This window comes from Capra hircus, chromosome 13 (genome assembly GCF_001704415.2).
Source record: "Capra hircus breed San Clemente chromosome 13, ASM170441v1, whole genome shotgun sequence".
Classification (NCBI taxonomy): Eukaryota; Metazoa; Chordata; class Mammalia; order Artiodactyla; family Bovidae; genus Capra; species Capra hircus.
The window spans coordinates 30,682,344-30,701,179 of NC_030820.1; the positions used below are offsets into that span (position 1 = coordinate 30,682,344).

The following is an 18,836-nucleotide window of genomic DNA, read 5'->3' on the forward strand; positions in this document are numbered from 1 at the left end:
CTTTAAACTACTTGTGATCCCAGCACATATTTTCTACTACTTGTGATTCCCAAGCTGTACCATGGCCTTTTGCCTATGGAGGCAACATGGTAGAAGTATTTAAATCAGAGTTTCTGGGCTCTGCTGTCTTTACTCAAATCTCAAGTCTTCTGATTATCAGCTACACCACTTGGGCAGATTATCAACCCATTTATCCTGCTTCCACCCATGCAAGTGGAGAATATGTGGATCAATAGTGAGTCTTCCTTAGAAGGTTGTTACATGAGATGACAGAGAGATGTTATGGGGAGGGAGGTGGGAGGGGGGTTCATGTTTGGGAACGCATGTAAGAATTAACGATTTTAAAATTAAAAAAAAAAATTTAGAATTGAGTCTGACAGAGTAGGTACAAAATATAGACTTGTTGGATTAGTTAGTAAATTTTAAAACTACATTGATGATAAAAGACAGTAAGTACAGACAGTATTTCTTTTACCTAAAGTCTCTGAGCTCCATGTAGCATAAAATCCACCATGTTGTATTGAATGGTCTGTATTAAAAATCACCACCAGCTGGTTGGAACCTGACTGGATCGTCCCTGGATTTAAAATTCCACAGTAGTGTCCTATGATGGGTGATCCAGGAGAACCACCGTTCCTCACAGTGACCGAGTCCCAGGCACAGTTCTCATGGGCTTCAATGTCAAAATCACTGAATGTCAGCTGCAGGAGAAAAGAGAAGAAACGAGAAAACACTCTGAGTTGTAAATGAGCCTGTCTATGTAGAGTTAGACTGAAGTCCTTCTTCATCCTTTCATTTTAATTTATATAATTTTGTATTTACATATCTTATTTCATTCTCCTTGCCCTTCTCTACTTTTTCTCATTGAAGTTTCTCTTGGAAATTTTGAGAGTGAATATTTCTCCCAGAATGGGAATCATTAGGATCATATTCAGTCCCCTTAGCTGGGATGGCAACTTATATTAAGAACATGAAAGCGTCTCTATTCCAGATGGAGAATGGTCTTCTACAGAGAGCTTCTCCTGTGTTTGAAAAAGAATGGAATATAATTCATCCTTCATTAATTGTAAATGTCTAGATGTCAATGTATGTACTCCGATCAGAGAATTTTAGGGAGAAAATGATTTGATGGCAGGATTAAAGCCTATTCTAATCACTTGCTTATTAAAAACAAAACAAAACAAAACAAAACTCTGTCTCCAACCAGGACACAGTACTTTCGTTGTACAGTTTCAGAAGTATTGATATTTCACCCACTCGTCAGTACTCACATTGATGGTGTGGCCTTGTGGGGCTTCCAACAGCCAAGAACAGTGGGTCAAGCTGTCGTACGCAGCTGGGTAGTTGGGGCTTGAGATCACTCCACTGTCACCTATCTGTATTCCACCACAGTCTGAAATTAGATTTGTAAACTTCTCAATAAGATAGGAAAAAACCCACAAAATTCTGTAAAGTAAAAGTAAATACTATTTATAGCCATTGTACTTTATGATTTTTCAAAAAGGGTAATAAATGGATAAATAGATGAAATTAGATGAAAGCAAAGTAAAACTGAAAGGAAAAAGGAAAAAGATGGAAGATTAGAAATAAACAGAATCTTATATAGTGTTAATTAAATGGAATCACATAATGAAGGTGGGCTCAAGTTTGAGACAAAGGAGAAGGAAGATGTATGAACCAAAAATGGCAAAAACTTCGATGAGCATAGAATAAATGCAATAAATGCACCTGACAATAAATGCACTCGGGACAATGTAAAGAACATTGGCTTTCTTGAAAAAACTTGGCCCATGAAAACACATGTAAGCTTGAAGAATATGACTAGTACCATAACTAAACATTTTGTCCTTTGATAATAAACACATGTACTGTAGTCAGCTATCAAAGTGTAAAAGTTGAAAAAGTTAGAAAAAATTTTCTAATTTACAAAAATACATTTTGAAAGCATAGTATGGTATGATGTTCCACAGAAATAAAAATGCTTCCAGATGTCTGACACTTTTCTTTCAATCTGATGGAGAAGAACCAATTGGCAACCTGGTTGACTGAGTGGATAAGAAATCTCACTCCTTTCCCCAGTCAGCTGTTTGCCTATAAGAACTGGCTATATTGTCTGCACTGAAGAACGTTACGCATGCCCTTGAAAAGAATATGTATTCCACTGTTGTTGCTGGAATTGTCCTGTAGATGTCAGGTTAAGTTGGTTGTTCAGAGGCCTTATATATCCTTAGTTAGTTTTCTGTTTAATTGTTATACCAATTAAAATATTATTTTGAGTTGTCTGCAAAAAAAAGAACTGGGTAGAAAGCGTAAATAAAAATGTCTGATTGACAGTACCAACAAAACCAACAAATAACCTAGAAATAAATCTAATAAAATACATGTGAGATCTTTCTAGAAAATATCATTTAAAAATCTATGTATTGTTTTATCACTAGAGTTGGAGAGCTTATCATCAGTCTTACCTGTAAAGGAATACTGTGCATGGAATCCAACATGTTCTACACGCTCATTGGTGACAAAGTGTATCCATACCTCTGGATAAGGTATAACCAATGGCATTCTAGGTTTTGAAGATCCACAAAGTCTCCATATCAGAAGCCCATCTGCATTACCTGAGCAGAACAACGCACCAAGTGTCATCTATATAACTTTTGAAAAATATATTCAACAGATTAAATCAGAATAAATAATAATAATAATAAAACATTTCAAGCTATTCACTGATGCACATTTAAATTCTGATTTAGTAGCAGACATTTCACAAATCCTTCTTTCTCAAATACAAAGGAACCTCTTTATCCTAGGTACCATTTTGTTCCAATTCATGTTTTCATAATTATTTTTTAGCATATATTTAAACAGAGACACAATTGGTAAGAAACTTAAAAACCTAGGGTCTAGCTGTCAACACTGATCCATCTCATTCCGTTTATGGGAGATATTGTCCTCAGCTGGACACATGCAGAATGATGGTTTTGTCTGAACAGTGTTTTTCTGGACCTTACATATATCCATTACAGTCCTTGACTCCCTTCATTGGGAGGTCACTGGTCTCCAGGCAAAAGGAGAAAGTTGTAGATATGAATGGGAGAACGTGTTCCTTGATTGGACTCACCTACTCGGAACTCAAGGACATCTGATTGACAGTCTTGGTGAGTTTCTAGATAAAAGTCCTCAAAATGAATGTAAATGGAGGAATTGCCCTGTTTGGGGTTGCTGAGCATCCATTCACAGTTTAGGTTTCTTGAATAATTACTGACTCCATCATAGCCAGGAGAAGTAAAGTTTCCTTCGGGGAAACTTGTAAGGGACCCACCGCACACTGAGGAAACAGAAGGTAACAAAGACTAGTTGTCAGACTCATGCCATAGGAGATACACATGTGACAGGAAAAAGTAACTATAATAACCACAGCAGTCCTTTCATTGCTTTTGATTTGTTTTTCCAGATGAAGTCAGGGTTGTGGGCAAAGGGCTGGCTCATCACACCAACTACAGAAGTTGTTCTATGGGTTTAGAAAGAAAGATGCACAGAAATAAGCATTTCCTTTATTTCCCTGAAGGTGTAGATTAGGTGAGTGAGGTTTAGCTAAGTCACTATCTTCTAATATGAGCCCACTGTTCACTAATATTTCATTTAAAGTAAAATCCAAATATAATGGTGGCCGTGGTGGCTTCTGATTAGGAATACTCCACTTGACCTGAGAATTTAATTGAATAAAACAGATAATATTTAACACTGGCATTGCAATGAATTTGCTCCTTTTAAAAGGGAATGAATATTCTTTGTATCAATGAAATAAAGGGTTTTTTTAAAAAAAATTCAATTCCACTCTTCCTAAAGTTTAAAGTTCTTAGATAATAACACCAATCCAGAAAGTAGGAGGATATTTACAGTAGAAAGGTCATTATCTTGCTTAATTTTAAATATCCCGTATCATATGTGAACCCCACATTCATGTATGCTGGAAGTCTGTATCTGGAGAGATGGATGACTAAGAAACAATACAATCTGTCTTCAGCTGCATTAGTTACCCTCTGGGAGTAAGCTACCTTCCAGGGGATCTCTGTCCTTTTCCAGGACAGAGATCTGACCAAGGGCTGTGGGCCTGGCAGTTGTCTATAATGGTGACACCGCATGGGACTCAGCTAGAAGCTCTTCTAACAGCATTTTTTTAAACTTTTCTAATTCACAATAGCAGTTTTCTTTCCAAAATTAGAAGTTTTGGTCTTTTGTTTTTGGGCTTTTTGATTGGGTTTTCTAGCTGGTTATGTTTGTTTTTCATGGAAGATGCTAGGTGTAACCCTGTTCCTCTGAGGGGAACACAGGTGACTCCTCTGCTTGGCAGCAGCTGCCGGGTACTTGCCATGTAGACTGTGACACAGGTGTATTCATAGCAGCTGCTATTACCTGCATCTTCACTGGATGTGTAGGAGGCAGTGAAACCGCCGTATGGCCTGGACCCGTCTGTGAAATAAACGACCTTCATTGTATTTCCTGAAGATTCGATCTCATTGCTGCCATTCACGCTCCTGCACAGTTTCTCCAGCTGGGGTGAGTTACTTCTAATGCCATTAAATACCTGTTGAGAAAAACAGTTTAACCTTTAGACAGAGCCCATCTTACTGAGTATTTCCTAGGAGTTTATGTTCCCAGCCTAGATATACTTCCTTCTAAGGAAACTCTGAGCTAAAATGAATTATTTCACAATGTGGGCACTTGACCTACGGTCACAAGCCACCGCATCACCCGCAGCGCATTTTGTGCCCTCAGGGTCATTGCACAAAAATGGAAGCATTGCAGTCATGCCCTCCTGCCACATAGTGACAAACAAAAAACTGCTGTGCTCTTTGCAACTGGAAACTGTGCTCAAAATGTAAAGCAGCTATGCTAACATGCTTACGTCTTAGTTCACACAGTTCACTGGGGAGCAGTTTTTCTTAGCAATGTATCAGGACCTTTGACATCAGCAAAGAGGGTTTAAACGTTAGTCTCTGATGAGCTGAAGTATAGAAGAACTCGAATATTTTTAAATGCCTTGAAAAGTGATTTTAAAAAATCAATCTCAATATAATAGTTCTTTCCTAATTACTTATACATTCAAAGCTTCAACTTTCTTGCAAGTTTGAACTTTCAAAAATGGATTTGAGTATTGTGGACTCCAAAATATTAAACTCCAGTTATGCACATGGTAATGATAATTGGCAAAATATTCTTCTACTTCTGTCCAAAACCAAGTAGATATCTAGGATAGCTCAAGAAAGATCTAGAAGTAACTAAACAGTAAATGAAAGAGTGAGTGACAGTTCTGCTTTTAAAAAGGATCGGAATGGCTTACAATTAGGAATAATGAGGCTGGATATGACATTAAGAGCTATGGAGGTGGATACTGTATTCCATACAAAAGCTGTATGCTTTTCTGTCTACTGTGATTGATCATCAAATGTAGCTCTTTGGGGGCTTCTGGTTTAAAGTGTCTTCCAGCTTGTAAGAATGGACTCAAAATTTCTTATCATGTATTGAGCACAAACAACATGCCAGACTCTACTAATAACCCCCTGGATTACCTTATCAAACTAGCAAACTAACCTCTCAGACATACTATATTACCCCTGTTTTCCAGGTTAACACACCAGAATTCAGAAAGATAATGCCACTTGCCTCCGTTTAAAGAGCCAATAATAATAAAATTGGGATACAAATTATGCCTCCAATTCCAAACCATGAAACAATGCATAGGAAACAGGAGAGAAGTATTTCAATAATTCTAAAAACAGGAATGGGCAACACATTGCCAGAATCAAAAGGTATTATTTGCAACTACAAGGATAGTATGTGCAAAACTATGATCAATGGCCTTTGTCTCTTCCCCAGCATCTGCCCTGAGTGTAAAATCACAGTGACTAAGAATTGTGAGGCACCATTTATCATGCAAACCCCCGCTTTTGGGAGGAACAAGACAGCTGTTTCCACATTCCTCCTCTACTCTTCTTTGAACTGAGAAACTGAAACTCTTGGAAAACAGTGGGGTAAGAAGTAGGTATGTGACATTCAGGACATAAAATGCGCTAAAAGCAGGAGTACAATGGGGCATTCGGCTCACTGTTCTGCACATGGGATGGTGTGGCTTTCCCACTTCTCCATCCAGGCACAGCGTGAGACAGGCAGCCAGTCTGGAGGAATGGTATGCTTAGGTCACTGCATGAGGTATCGGTCTGGAAGTGGCTTGCTCAAAGCCACCCTTGAGCAACCTGGAGATCTCAGGAAGAGTTCCTACTCCTTCCTTCCTTTGGTGCTTCCTTTCTTTCAGTCAAGTTCTCAAGCAAATAAAGGATAAATAGAAGACAAGCCACATCCTGTTGTTCAGAGCAGAATGAAGAGGAAACAATACAAGCATGGAACTCATAAAAATGTATTTCAAAGAAAGGAATGTGGACATTGTATTAAAGATTCAGAAATTTATTCTGAAAGTGATTATTTGATGCTTTAACCTCAGGGGTGAGGGGTGGGGAAGACCTGTAATATGACATTTGTGGTTTCCCCTGATTTAAAGGTCAGAAACCCCCTTCCCACCCCCCCAAGACCCCCCACACACCCCTGGCCATGAAGCCCAGAAGTTGATGGCTCCAATCACACAGAGAGATCTTCCCATCACCTTTTAGCACTTAATACTTAAATAGGAATGAAGAGTCAAGGGTCAGTAGACATTTAGGCAAACAATCAATGTAAAAGTCAGAGACCAATATAATAGGAAAGAGGGGCTTGAAGAAGACTGACTCCCAAAAAAAGCAATAAAAAGTTTCAAAATTATGATTAATATATTTGACATACATAATACAGTCAAAAGAACAAGGATAGAATAAAGATAATTACAGATATACATGTACTCAAAAGCGTTGTCACCCATGCCTGTGTCCTTAGAGAACCACAAGAGGCTATGCCTTACCTCGAAGAGGAAATTAACCAAGAACAGGAAACACTTATTATCATAAAGCCAGGTATCCTGTCCATGAGATGGATGAAGAAACTTGCAAATATGAAGATGAAGGGAAATCTGAGCATGGCAGTAGGAATCAGACTTGCAGCTGATAGGCAAAGGCTCAAGGATGATATTTCTAAGGAAAATGAATGGAACAGATAACAGTGTTTTATCATATAAGGTGGGAATATACACTTGGAGTATGGAATGTGTGGAAGAATTAGTGACTAAAAAGCCTTTGAGTGTGTGGATCACAACAAACTGTGGAAAATTCTTCAAGATATAGGAATACTAGACCACCTGACCTGCCTCCTGAGAAATCTGTATGCAGGTCAAGAAGCAACCGTTAGAACTGGACATGGAACAACAGACTGGTTCCAAATCTGGAAAGGAGTACGTCAAGGTTGTATATTGCCACCCTGCTTATTTAACTTTTATCCAGAGTACATCATGCGAAATGCCGGGCTGGATGAAGCACAAGCTGGAATCAAGATTGCTGGGAGAAATATCAATAACTTCAGATATGCAGATGACACCACCCTTAGGGCAGAAAGTGAAGAAGAACTAAAGAGCCTCTTGATGAAAGTGAAAGAGGAGAGTGAAATAGTTGGCTTAACACTCAACACTCAGAAAACTAAGATAATGGCATCCTGTCCCATCACTTCATGGCAAATAGATAAGGAAACAGTGGAAACAGTGGCAGACTTTATTTTCTTTGGCTCCAAAATCACTGCAAATGGTGACTGCAGCCATGAAATTAAAAGACGCTTACTCCTTGGAAGGAAAGTTGTGACCAACCTAGCTGTTGCTGCTAAGTCACTTCAGTTGTGTCCGACTCTGCGTGACCTCACAGACGGCAGCCCACTAGGCTCCCCCGTCCCTGGGATTCTCCAGGCAAGAACACTGGAGTGGATTGCCATTTCCTTCTCCAATGCATGAAAGTGAAAAGTGAAAGTGAAGTCGCTCAGTCGTGTCCGACTCTTCGCAACCCCATGGACTGCAGCCTACCAGGCTCCTCCATCCATGGGATTTTCCAGGCAAGGGTACTGGAGTGGGGTGCCATTGCCTTCTCCAATGACCAACTTAGACAGCATATTAAAAAGCAGAGACATTACTTTGCCTACAAAGGTCCGTCTAGTCAAAGCTCTGGTTTTTTCAGTAGTCACGTATGGATGTGAGAGTTGGACTATAAAGAAAGCTGACCACCGAAGAATTGATGCTTTTGAACTGTGGTGTTGGAGAAGACGCTTGAGAGTCCCTTGGACTGCAAGGAGAGCCAAACAGTCCATAATAAAGGAAATCAGTCCTGAATATTCATTGGAAGAACTGATGCTGAAGCTGAAACTCCAATACTTTGGCCACTTGATGCAAAGAACCAACTCATTGGAAAAAAATCCGAATGCTGGGAAAGATTGAAGGCGGGAGGAGAAGGGGACGGCAGAAGATGAGGTGGTTGGATGGCATCACCGACATGATGGACATGAGTTTGAGTAAGCTCCGGGAGTTGGAGATGGACAGGGAGGCCTGGCGTGCTGCAGTCCATGGGGTCACAAAGAGTCAGACACGACTGAGCAACTGAACTGAACTGAACATAGAAAACAACACACACACAACACACAAAACCATGAAAGTGTAAAACAGGACACAATTATTATTTGGAAAATCAAAAGCAAATGGTACCAGAGCACAATACTTCATTTAAATGGGAGTGATGTTTTCATAGTCATATTAATGTAAACCCTGAGTAACAATTTAGGCAAAATCAGTGACAGGAGTATTTGGGGAGGTAGTTGGGGCAGTAACTGAATTGCGACTACCCCCATGTACATTTGTGGTGATCCTGGGGTGGTTTTTGAAGACAGTTATATCCTCATCTTCCACAGTTGGATGTGGATAATGTCTAAGACAAAAAAAAAAAAAAAGAAGTAGCAGCATAGGAATATTATTTTGAAATAATGACATAAATATCAAAAGATGTAGCTGAATGAGTAGAAAAGGGTGCCTTTGGCATTTATTATTCAGAGATGGGGAAATGACAAGCAGGACATGATTCAGAATTTGTGCTTGATGCTGTAAATTTTATTTTATTATCTGAGTTTGAAACTATGACTTTTCTTATTATCTTTCCTATAGGGCATGTGAGTACTCTGCTGGTAAGATTTCTAACGATTATGTTTCAATATGATCTCAAAGCAAAAAAGACTTTCAGCATAAACCTCAAAATTTTAGTAATGATTGTGTGGGATTCCAAGTATTTTTATGTTTTTTATTTTCTCAGCTCTACAAAAATGATTCAATAGCATTCATTGCATTTATGTTGAGAAAAAATTGATGAAAATTAGTATAGAAATGAATTTCTGTCACCTAAATACATAAGAAAATGCTTCAAAATATGGTATAGTGGGAGTGGTTAAATTTTTTTCTACTTCATTCTTGTTTCTGTATTATTCCTTCAACAAGAGGAAAAATGTTCCTTCAAAAATAAGCAAACTTGGTCCAAAATTTCCTGGCTTTCAAATAAGAGAAAACACGCTGGGCTCCATAATTCTCAATATTTGACAGAAGACAACATTTTGGTCCTTCAGATATTAGATCTAAGAAGCAAAATCTGAAGTTTGAATATGATTATTTTAGGGCAATACAAACAGTAACACACGATGTTTCATATTTTTGAAATTCACTATTCAGCAGGAAACAATGAAACGAAAACAAAGGTGGCTCATTTTTAAAAAGGAAAGTGACAGTCCTTTAACTATTGATTGATTGAACAATCGCTGTTTGTTATGAGTGAGGCACTGGGGATTTATCAGGGAACGAAGCTAAGGGCACGTCCCTGTGAGCGGCACTTATGTTCTAGTCTGGGCAGCAGACAATATACAAACAAATAAATACATGGACTATGAGCTGTTGTGAAGTACTGTGAAACCAGTAATGCAAGAAAAGGGCCAGGCCAGAGTGCGGCGGGGTCTATTTAATGAAGGTACTTAGGGAAGGCTTCTCAGATCTAGTCATCTGAGCAGACGCTGAATGGACTAAGGGCGTGAATGAGCGAGAAGGAGCATTCCAGGCAGAGGCAATAGTACATGGGAAGTGGTTAAACGGACATGGTAGCCCAAATCAAAGAACAGAAAGGAGGCCAGGGTGGCTGGAGAGGAGGGGAATTTGAAATAAGAACATGGATAAGAGAAGGAAGGGGCAGCAGATAATGCACGGTCAGTTGGGGCATTGTGAAGATTTCAGATTTCCCTCCAAGTGAGATAAAAGGTCATTAGATGATTTTCAAGGAAAGCAACATGGCCTGATTTAGGTTTAAACTCATCACATGGGCTGCTGTGTTGAGATGCAGAGAGACAAGGGCGGATGTAGGGAGACCAGTTGGAAGTTATTGAAATAAATCTGAATGAGTAGTGATGGTGATGGTTGTGGATGTAAGGAGAAGTGGTTAGTTTCTGGATTTCTTATAAACATACAGTGAACAAGACTTGCTTATGGATGCAGTATAAGGTGAGAGAGAAAGGACTTCAAAACAGACATCAAAGCTTTGGACCTGAGCAGCCACAAGTCTGGATCAGTTATTTAGTGAGATAACAAGGACTGGAGAAAGGGGAAGCTGGGTGGAGAAATAGACTAATATTCATCCATAGTCAATGTAGTATATATGCATCTATGTGTCACTTCACAGTTCACACTCAGGGATTTCATTTGCTTTCTTAATCTCAAAGCTGGGCTTGGCAACCTCCGGACATCTGCCAGCAAACAATAATTAGGCAGGATCACCCATTTGCTTTGGAGAAGGCGATGGCACCCCACCCCAGTACTCTTGCCCGGAAAATCCCATGGACAGAGGAGCCTGGTAGGCTGCAGTCCATGGGGTCAAGAAGAGTCGGACACGACTGAGCGACTTCACTTTCACTTTCACCCATCTGCTTAAAACTTTTGGCAGTGGCTTGTTCTGTCACTCTAGTCCCAGTTAGTTATTTGCTACCCGAAGGCTTAACTTTTCTGTTTTCCATATGTAACGGAAATGATTTTCCATATATAACGATCATTTGCTTTAAAATGTATCCTGCCCATGACCCTGACATAGGCTGAGATAACTGTCTCCTAAAACAGCTTTTACAAATATTTTGGCCAACATTTACTGTGACTTTGTTTTATCTAAAACACTCAGAATTTGTGTGAGATACAGTTGCACGCAGGGGAATATTCCTGACCTAGTTTTCTGACTGTGATTTACGGGTCAATAAGCTCCTTAAACAATGGACTATAATACCCTTGGCTGCAGAGGACACTTACTGTCACATGCTCACTGCTGCAGAATGGATGGGCTTCCAGCCTCAGGCTGTCAAAGGTGAGGGTGACCCTCCTCCCTTCCTGCACGGTGATTCTCCACTCACACATCCAGCCATGAGGGTTAGGGTTCTGGTAGTTGGGAGAAGTGAATGTTCCAGAGGGGCCCTGGAGATCCCCACCACACCCTGAAGGGAAAACAAAACATAAACAAGAAAACTTCCAATTTGATCCTATAAGGAATGTTCTCAAAAGTAAAGCATTTTTTTTTATTGCCCCACTGGACAAAATTATTGCTCTTATTTATCATTGTAAGTATGCAAGGACTCTTTCTGATATTTAATACTTAATCTCTGCTTTCATGGATCATAGGTCTTCCCTGGTACTTCAGCTGGTAAAGAATCCGCCTGCAGTGCGGGAGACCTGGGTTCTATCCCTGGGTCAGGAAGATCCCCTGGAGAAGGGAATGGCAATCCACTCCAGTATTCTTGCCTGGAGAATTCCATGGACAGAGGAGCCTAGTGGGCTACAGTCCATGGGGTCACAAAGAGTTGGACACGACTGAGCGACTAACACTTTCACTTTCTTTCCATGGATCATATTGATAGTGCACTGGCAGCCGTTTGTCATCATGACCGAAGAACTATGAGAGGCCAGCAAGTGTAGTAACTGTCAGAGTCTGAAAGCAAAGGCTCAAATGATCATCCAGTTTTTTCATGACAAGGTCTTTATTTCACCTGAGCTTGTCAGGGAGTTTGGAACACAAATCCTAAATGACTGGAGCAATAAAGGACTGGCCTTCAGATGAGATGTGGTGAAGGCTCTCGCCTCCTCGCACCCTCTCAGCATTAGGTCCTTTGCTTCGTAGCACGGATTGCATTTGTGACACTTCATTTATTGGTATGACCATCTGATTACCGTCTACCTCCTGCTAGACTACTGAGGTCCAAGGAGACATGGGCCACGGTGTCTTGTCCAGCTTTTTTAACACCAATGCCTAAGTAGAGTGTCTATTCAGTATAGCTGCTCAGAAATATATCAATACATATATACATATATATAAATCTATGTATTGATATATATATAGTGATACATATATATTGATACATATATATAAATAATGGGTTGGCCAAAAAGTTCATTTGTATTTTTCTGTAAGCTGTTATGGGAAAAATAAATGAATTTTTTTTGCCAATCCAGTAATATGTATTTCTATAATACATATTAGTAAATGAAGATCATGGCATCTGGTCCCATCACTTCATGGGAAATAGATGGGAAACAGTGGAAACAGTGGCAGACTTTATTTTTGGGGGCTCCAAAATCACTGCAGACGGTGACTGCAGCCATGAAATTAAAAGACACTTACTCCTTGGAAGAAAAGTAATGACCAACCTAGATAGCATATTGAAAAGCAGAGACGTTACTTTGCCAACAAAGGTCCATCTAGTCAAGCCTATGCTTTTTCCAGTGGTCGTGTATGGATGTGAGAGTTGGACTGTGAAGAAAGCTGAGCACCGAAGAATTGATGCTTTTGAACTGTGGTGTTGGAGAAGACTCTTGAGTCCTTTGTACGGCAAGGAGATCAAACTAGTCCATTATAAAGGCGATCAGCCCTGGGTGTTTTTTGGAAGGAATGATGCAAAAGCTGAAACTCCAGTATTTTGGCCACCTCATGCGAAGAGCTGACTCCTTGGAAAAGACTCTGATGCTGGGAGGGACTGGGGGCAGGAGGAGAAGGGGACGACAGAGGATGAGATGGCTGGATGGCATCACCGACTCGATGGACGTGAGTCTAAGTGAACTCTGGGAGATGGTGATGGAGAGGGAGGCCTGGTGTGCTGCGATTCATGGGGTCGCAAAGAGTTGGACACGACTGAGTAACTGAACTGAACTGATCATGATATATATACATGTGTGTGTGTGTATTTTTTTAATGAATCAACAAACTTACCTTCTAAGCTGGAGTCAAACCGTATTCTGAATCCTGAGGCAGAGAGAGAGCCGTCCGTGACAAACCTGACCAAAGCAACATTGCTAGAAGTGTCTATGCTGTTGGGAATGCTGCTTCCACAGTATCTGCCCAATAATGTACCTGTGAGAGTGAAATAAGAATGAAGCATGTGTAAGTCCAGGGGGTTGATTCCACTTAACCTCTACTTGAGATACTTGGCATTCCCGAAGAAAATAATAATAGATAAGACCCTGCCCAGGAAGAAATGGTGAGCTCTGGCAAGAGAAGTAGGTCAAACATGAATACAAATTGATATATTCAAATATATGAAGATGAGTGACAAAAACAGCAACAAGGTAGAACCAAGAGCATCAGCACAATGAGGAAGGTTGGCTCAGTTGGTTGTGAAATGGTCCAAGGAGACAGAGTGGGAAGCATCCATCTCATTATTTCCACGGTGTACCACCCTTTTTCAAAATTAAAAAAAATTTTTTTTGGCTGTGCTGGGTCTTCATTATGGCACACAGGCTTCTCTAGTTCCACTCCATAATGTGTAGGCACAGTAGTTGTGGCATACAGGTTTAGCTGCTCCGTGGCATGTGGGATCTTAAATTCCTGACCAGGGATCAAACTCGTGTCCTCTGCATTGCAAGGTGAATTCTTAAACACTGGACCACCAGGGGGGTCCCAGTATATTCTCCTTTCCTCTCCTTCCCTTACAGGATGCCCCTCAAATATCTAGCTGTGGCCCTGGAGGCTCCCCGGGAAGAGGGTGCCTTCTCACAGTGCTCTCTCAGTGTGGTCCCAGGATAAGCTCTACAATGACCGCTGGGCTTTGGACACCACTGTTTCTTGGGTAAGAAATGAGGAAGAGAAACGCTGAACAGTCCATAGCTAACTGATCTGCACTTCTTTGTTTCTGTAAGAAACAAACTCCTGCCTTTTTTGGAAATGAGGGTATTTCAGAGGCTGAATGAGTAACAGGTGAAAACAGACACCTCCCAAAAGACAGTAGACATATTTCACTGACCAGATGTATGGTTTTCCCAGATTTCCACAAAGTCTCTTTCACAGCCAGATGAATTCTGAAGGTTAAAGTCTTCAAAGTGGATGGTGAGATAGTGTCCCAAGGGTCCCCGGAGACGCCACTCACAGAATAAGTCATCTGTGTATGGCTGTGTTGGGTATCCGTTGCTCTCGATGACACCGCTTTGCCCTGTCACTGCTCCCCCACACGGGGCTGCAAAAAAGAGCAATATGCTATTACGGTTTCTTTGAAATTCAGCCAGCACCTTGAAAAGCTTTTTGGTGCCAAGTGAATATAAAGTGAAGTTTTAAAAAATGGTGGAAATGTTTAGTATGTGCTTTCCTTATGTGAAATCTGCTATCGATGTACAGAGAAATGATACCACAAGTCCAGTCTAATAATGGGAAAGGGAAGATGGAAAGACTGCTGAATGGCATATCCTGTGATGTCTCATGAATTCTCTCAGGACACTGTATAATAGCTGCTAACTGCAATCAGGTTTCTTTCCAGAACTAACTGATAGATTGATAAGAGCTGCCTAGCAGCCTGGAGAAGGCAATGGCACCCCACTCCAGTACTCTTGCTTGGAAAATCCCATGGACAGAGGAGCCTGGTGGGCTGCAGTCCATTGAGTCGCTAAGAGTTGGACACGACTGAGTGACTTCACTTTCACTTTTCACTTACATGCATTGGAGAAGGAAATGGCAACCCACTCCAGTGTTCTTGCCTGGAGAATCCCAAGGACAGAGGAGCCTGGTGGGCTGGCATCTATGGGGTCTCACAGAGTCAGACATGACTGAAGTGACTTAGCAGCAGCAGCAGCAGCAGCCTGGGTTGGTGATTCTGTAGACTGAGTTTAAGCTCAACTAGAAATGATGCTGTGGTTGATTAGTTATGCCTGTGATTTCTAGTTTATCAAATAAATTTGCTACTGCAGTGATGGGTACCTCAGGGCCTTGAAAATTGCTATCCTATTATTTCTTATCAGCTGGATGTGACAGACTGAATTATATACAATTTTCCTCAGGCTATAAAAGACATATGGTATAGATTAAATATTGTTACGACTAGGCTTTTTGAGTTTTGAGTGTATCAAATATGTTTGGTTTGTGTTCAGACCTATTAGATACTAAATTCTATGTAACTGTGACCATCTTGTAGTGCATCTTCAGAATGCATGTTTATTATTTATATTTTAAGGGAAAGAAATCGAAACACTGAGTGAATGACTTGCTGCTAGAGATTTAGGGGAAAAACATCTCGGATTATCCATTAATGTTGAGGAGGTCAAAGTCATGGTTCTAAAAACTAGCCATCTGATTGCTAAACAGTTTTACTATCTAAAGTGACATTACACATATTTTATGACAAGAGGAAGAAACTAGAATTTAACTGAATATATAAAAATTAAGAGAAAAATAAAAATATTCAAGTGTACAAAGAAAGTGTTTTAAGATGGAAATTAAAGTAAAAATTAAAATTGATAAATGACTTTGTGGTTTTAAACATTCACATTCCTTACTTATATCATTAAAATAACTGTTAAAATTAGGCAGATAGACTTCTTTAAAAATGGCAGGATTTTTTAAGAAGTTTTAATGCAATCATTCTGTCACTACTTTCTTATTGAATAGAGAAATGTCATTACCTATAGAATACTTGGCTTTGAATCCCACATGAGTGGGGCTGTTGTCAGACCGGAATCTCAAATACATCACCTCTCCTGAGGACAACTGACTGATGGGCAGAGATGTCCCACAAAACTTGGAAAGTATCGGTGCGTTTGAATCAACTCCATCTCGCAACTCAAGGTAATTGGACGTACAGCTAAAGTGGAAAGAAGATTCTGTTTAATTTGTAAAGTCAATGGCCTTGACATATTTTGATAAGAAAGACTTCACTTTCTCTAAGGGCATAATGAAATCATTATTTCTGTAGCACCAGGTACACATCATAGCATAGACACCACAACAGAGTCTATAGAAGTGGTGTGTCACTTCAAAATGCTGTATAATATTTTTCTGAGACATAACACACTCCAGTTAGGAGCTCAAAAAGACAGGTTTTATATTTACCACACTGAAGGATATTTACTCACCTTCCACATTCTGTTAGTCTTAGAAATGTAAAAGTCATTCTCAAATCAACCCCTTGTTGTACATGTATTTGTTTAGTCACTCAGTCATGTTCAACTCTGTGACTCCATGGACTGTACCCTGGCCAGGCTTCTCTGTCCACGGGGTTTCCCAGGCAAAAATACTAGAGTGGGTTGCCATTTCCTTCTCCAGGGGATCTTGCCAACCCAGTGATTGAACCTGCCTCTCCTGCATTGGCAGGCAGATTCTTTACCACTGAGCCAGCAGAGAAGCTCCAAAATCAACCCCTAGGAGTTTCAGAACCCAAGTATTTTGTTTCACATGATGTTACGACACATTTCATGAGACAAAGATGAACTCTGTTGACAGCTCTGTAAACGGAGCTTATGGAGAATCTCAGCCAGAATTCTGTGTCCATAACAGAGGACAGGTATTTACCCAATCTTTCTTGAGAAAGTCAACCAGCCAATTAATGCTCAGTGAGGGGACAGTGGCATTATATCAAGAGTCCAGAACTGGTAAACAAAAGCTCTCGTACCTAAGCTTTGCACACATATATACAAGTGTATGCATGCTTTTGTTAAACTAAGAGAAAAATACAGACCTTTTTTCAATCTCTTTGTGTTCAACATAGCAAGACATAAACTCTCTGGTTTGTAATCTTTAATGATTCTTATTAAACAGAGATTGGGAAATTGGACTGTCCTTATTTCCAATCCTGTTTCTAACCCTGGTGACCCCTGGTGTCACAAATTTCCATTTGTTAAAGAGGCATTTTATCATTTATGACACTGAGTATGAGGCTGGGCAAATAAATACTTGTCTACCAGAGACACTCTATTTTTCCTGTGGGAGGAAGAAAAGATGACATAAATCTCAGACAGCCGTCCTCCGAGTCTCTTGGAGGATGTGCACAGGGTCAGGAGGGATGGTATCTGTTTACATCATCTGCTCAGCTGATGGGAGGGTGACTGGCAAGCAAGGTTTTCAGCTTGAGGTGTTAACATTTCTCTTCCCCATCCCTAGATTTCCTTAGCAGTAAATGCTGCTGAGAAAAGCAGATGGACCAGGACCTACTGTATAGCATAAGGAACTATTTTCAATATCACATAATAACCTATCATGAAAGAGAATGTAAATTATATATATATATATAACTGAATCACTTTGCTATAAATCTGAAACTTACACAATATTGTAAATGAACTACATTTCCATAAAAACTTCTAGAAAAGACAAAAAAGCAGTAGGAAACTGTTCTTAAATGTGACAGCTGAAAATAAATACTGACTCTGGATAGCAGGAAAATTAAACAGAGGCGACCTACTTGGGTGTTACTTCGATACCGAACTGGCCTTCAAACTGCAGTCGTATGAGTTTCCCGGGAGGAGCAGCTATAAGCCAAATGCAGTCAGCGTGCTGGGGATAATGGTCAGGGTGGTTGGGGGAGGTTACGTATCCAGTAGAATCAGCATTATGGATGTAAATATTGCCCCCACAGGCTGTCAGGAAATACAGGGAAATCAGTCTACAGTCTGGAGAAAGAGGATGCACGCAAAGGCCACCTTCATTTTTAAAAGTCTCTTTATCTGTATTTCCAATCTCAATTTCCTTTCATCTAAAATTATCCTCCTTTTCTTTTTAAGTGAATACATTCAGAACTTGCTATCAAGAGAGCTACCACGTGTGTCATTTTTTAATTTGCTAAACCATATATTCTCAGCAGAACTTTCACTCCTTCTGAAAGCCAATCAATTATACAGTGGTTTGGTGGTTTGCACAGTGTGAAACCCTTTGTAAATGTTCAATTAATAAATTAAAATATCAGTTAATCCAGTGACAAAGAAAGCATCAAGCACAGGGACACAGAAATCTCATTGAACATATAGAAGGATGTTCTTGGAGGATGATGGTGTAGAATGAGGCTAATTTGATTCCAAAAGTTGTTCACTGAATAACATGTGTTAAAAGCTGAGAAACAAGAGTGACAAAGAAGTAGGTGTGGTGGAAAGACAGGGGGAAGTAGAGCTGACTATCGTTGGGGGAGATGCTTGAATCAGAAAAGTGATATCAACAAGAGTGATCATATTGCAACCAGTTTTGAAATCTTAAAAGACTTAAAAGACTTTTAAGTCTAATATTAAGGCAGAAAGATGGGGAAGTGGTGATAACCATTCTTTCATGAATAGGGGACCCACAAAACAACAACAGAATTATAGTGTTTGCAAATAGACCCTTAATGTATATGAATTGCCACTAAATATTGACTTTGAAAATATAATTCAAAACCGAGTCTATCTGGGTAAAGATGGAAAAGCAGAGCTCTGGGTCTACTTACTAAACACGAGGCACTAGGACTCTGTAAAGTCTCAGGACCATGTGAAATCCTGACCATTCACAACTCAGCAGCAAAGCTGAACGTGGAGACAGCAAGGGAAAAGAAACTCACTGCCTAGAAGGTGGTGCTGCTGGTGTTACAAAGCTGTG

At 40.1% G+C, this 18,836-nt stretch overlaps 1 protein-coding gene across 1 annotated transcript in view; it reads right to left on the minus strand.

Moving 5' to 3' along the window:
* The window catches only part of CUBN (cubilin), a 272,327-nt gene that overhangs the window by 64,503 nt on the left and 188,988 nt on the right, over positions 1-18,836 (minus strand). The window contains exons 44-53 of the mRNA XM_005687978.3: positions 17,677-17,851; positions 15,902-16,080; positions 14,257-14,466; positions 13,227-13,367; positions 11,279-11,460; positions 4,414-4,585; positions 3,119-3,325; positions 2,466-2,615; positions 1,272-1,393; positions 476-701 (exon numbers count right to left, since the gene is read on the minus strand). Of these exons, the coding sequence (XP_005688035.2) occupies positions 476-701; positions 1,272-1,393; positions 2,466-2,615; positions 3,119-3,325; positions 4,414-4,585; positions 11,279-11,460; positions 13,227-13,367; positions 14,257-14,466; positions 15,902-16,080; positions 17,677-17,851 (1,764 nt within the window). The remainder of the gene's footprint in view (positions 1-475; positions 702-1,271; positions 1,394-2,465; positions 2,616-3,118; positions 3,326-4,413; positions 4,586-11,278; positions 11,461-13,226; positions 13,368-14,256; positions 14,467-15,901; positions 16,081-17,676; positions 17,852-18,836) is intronic.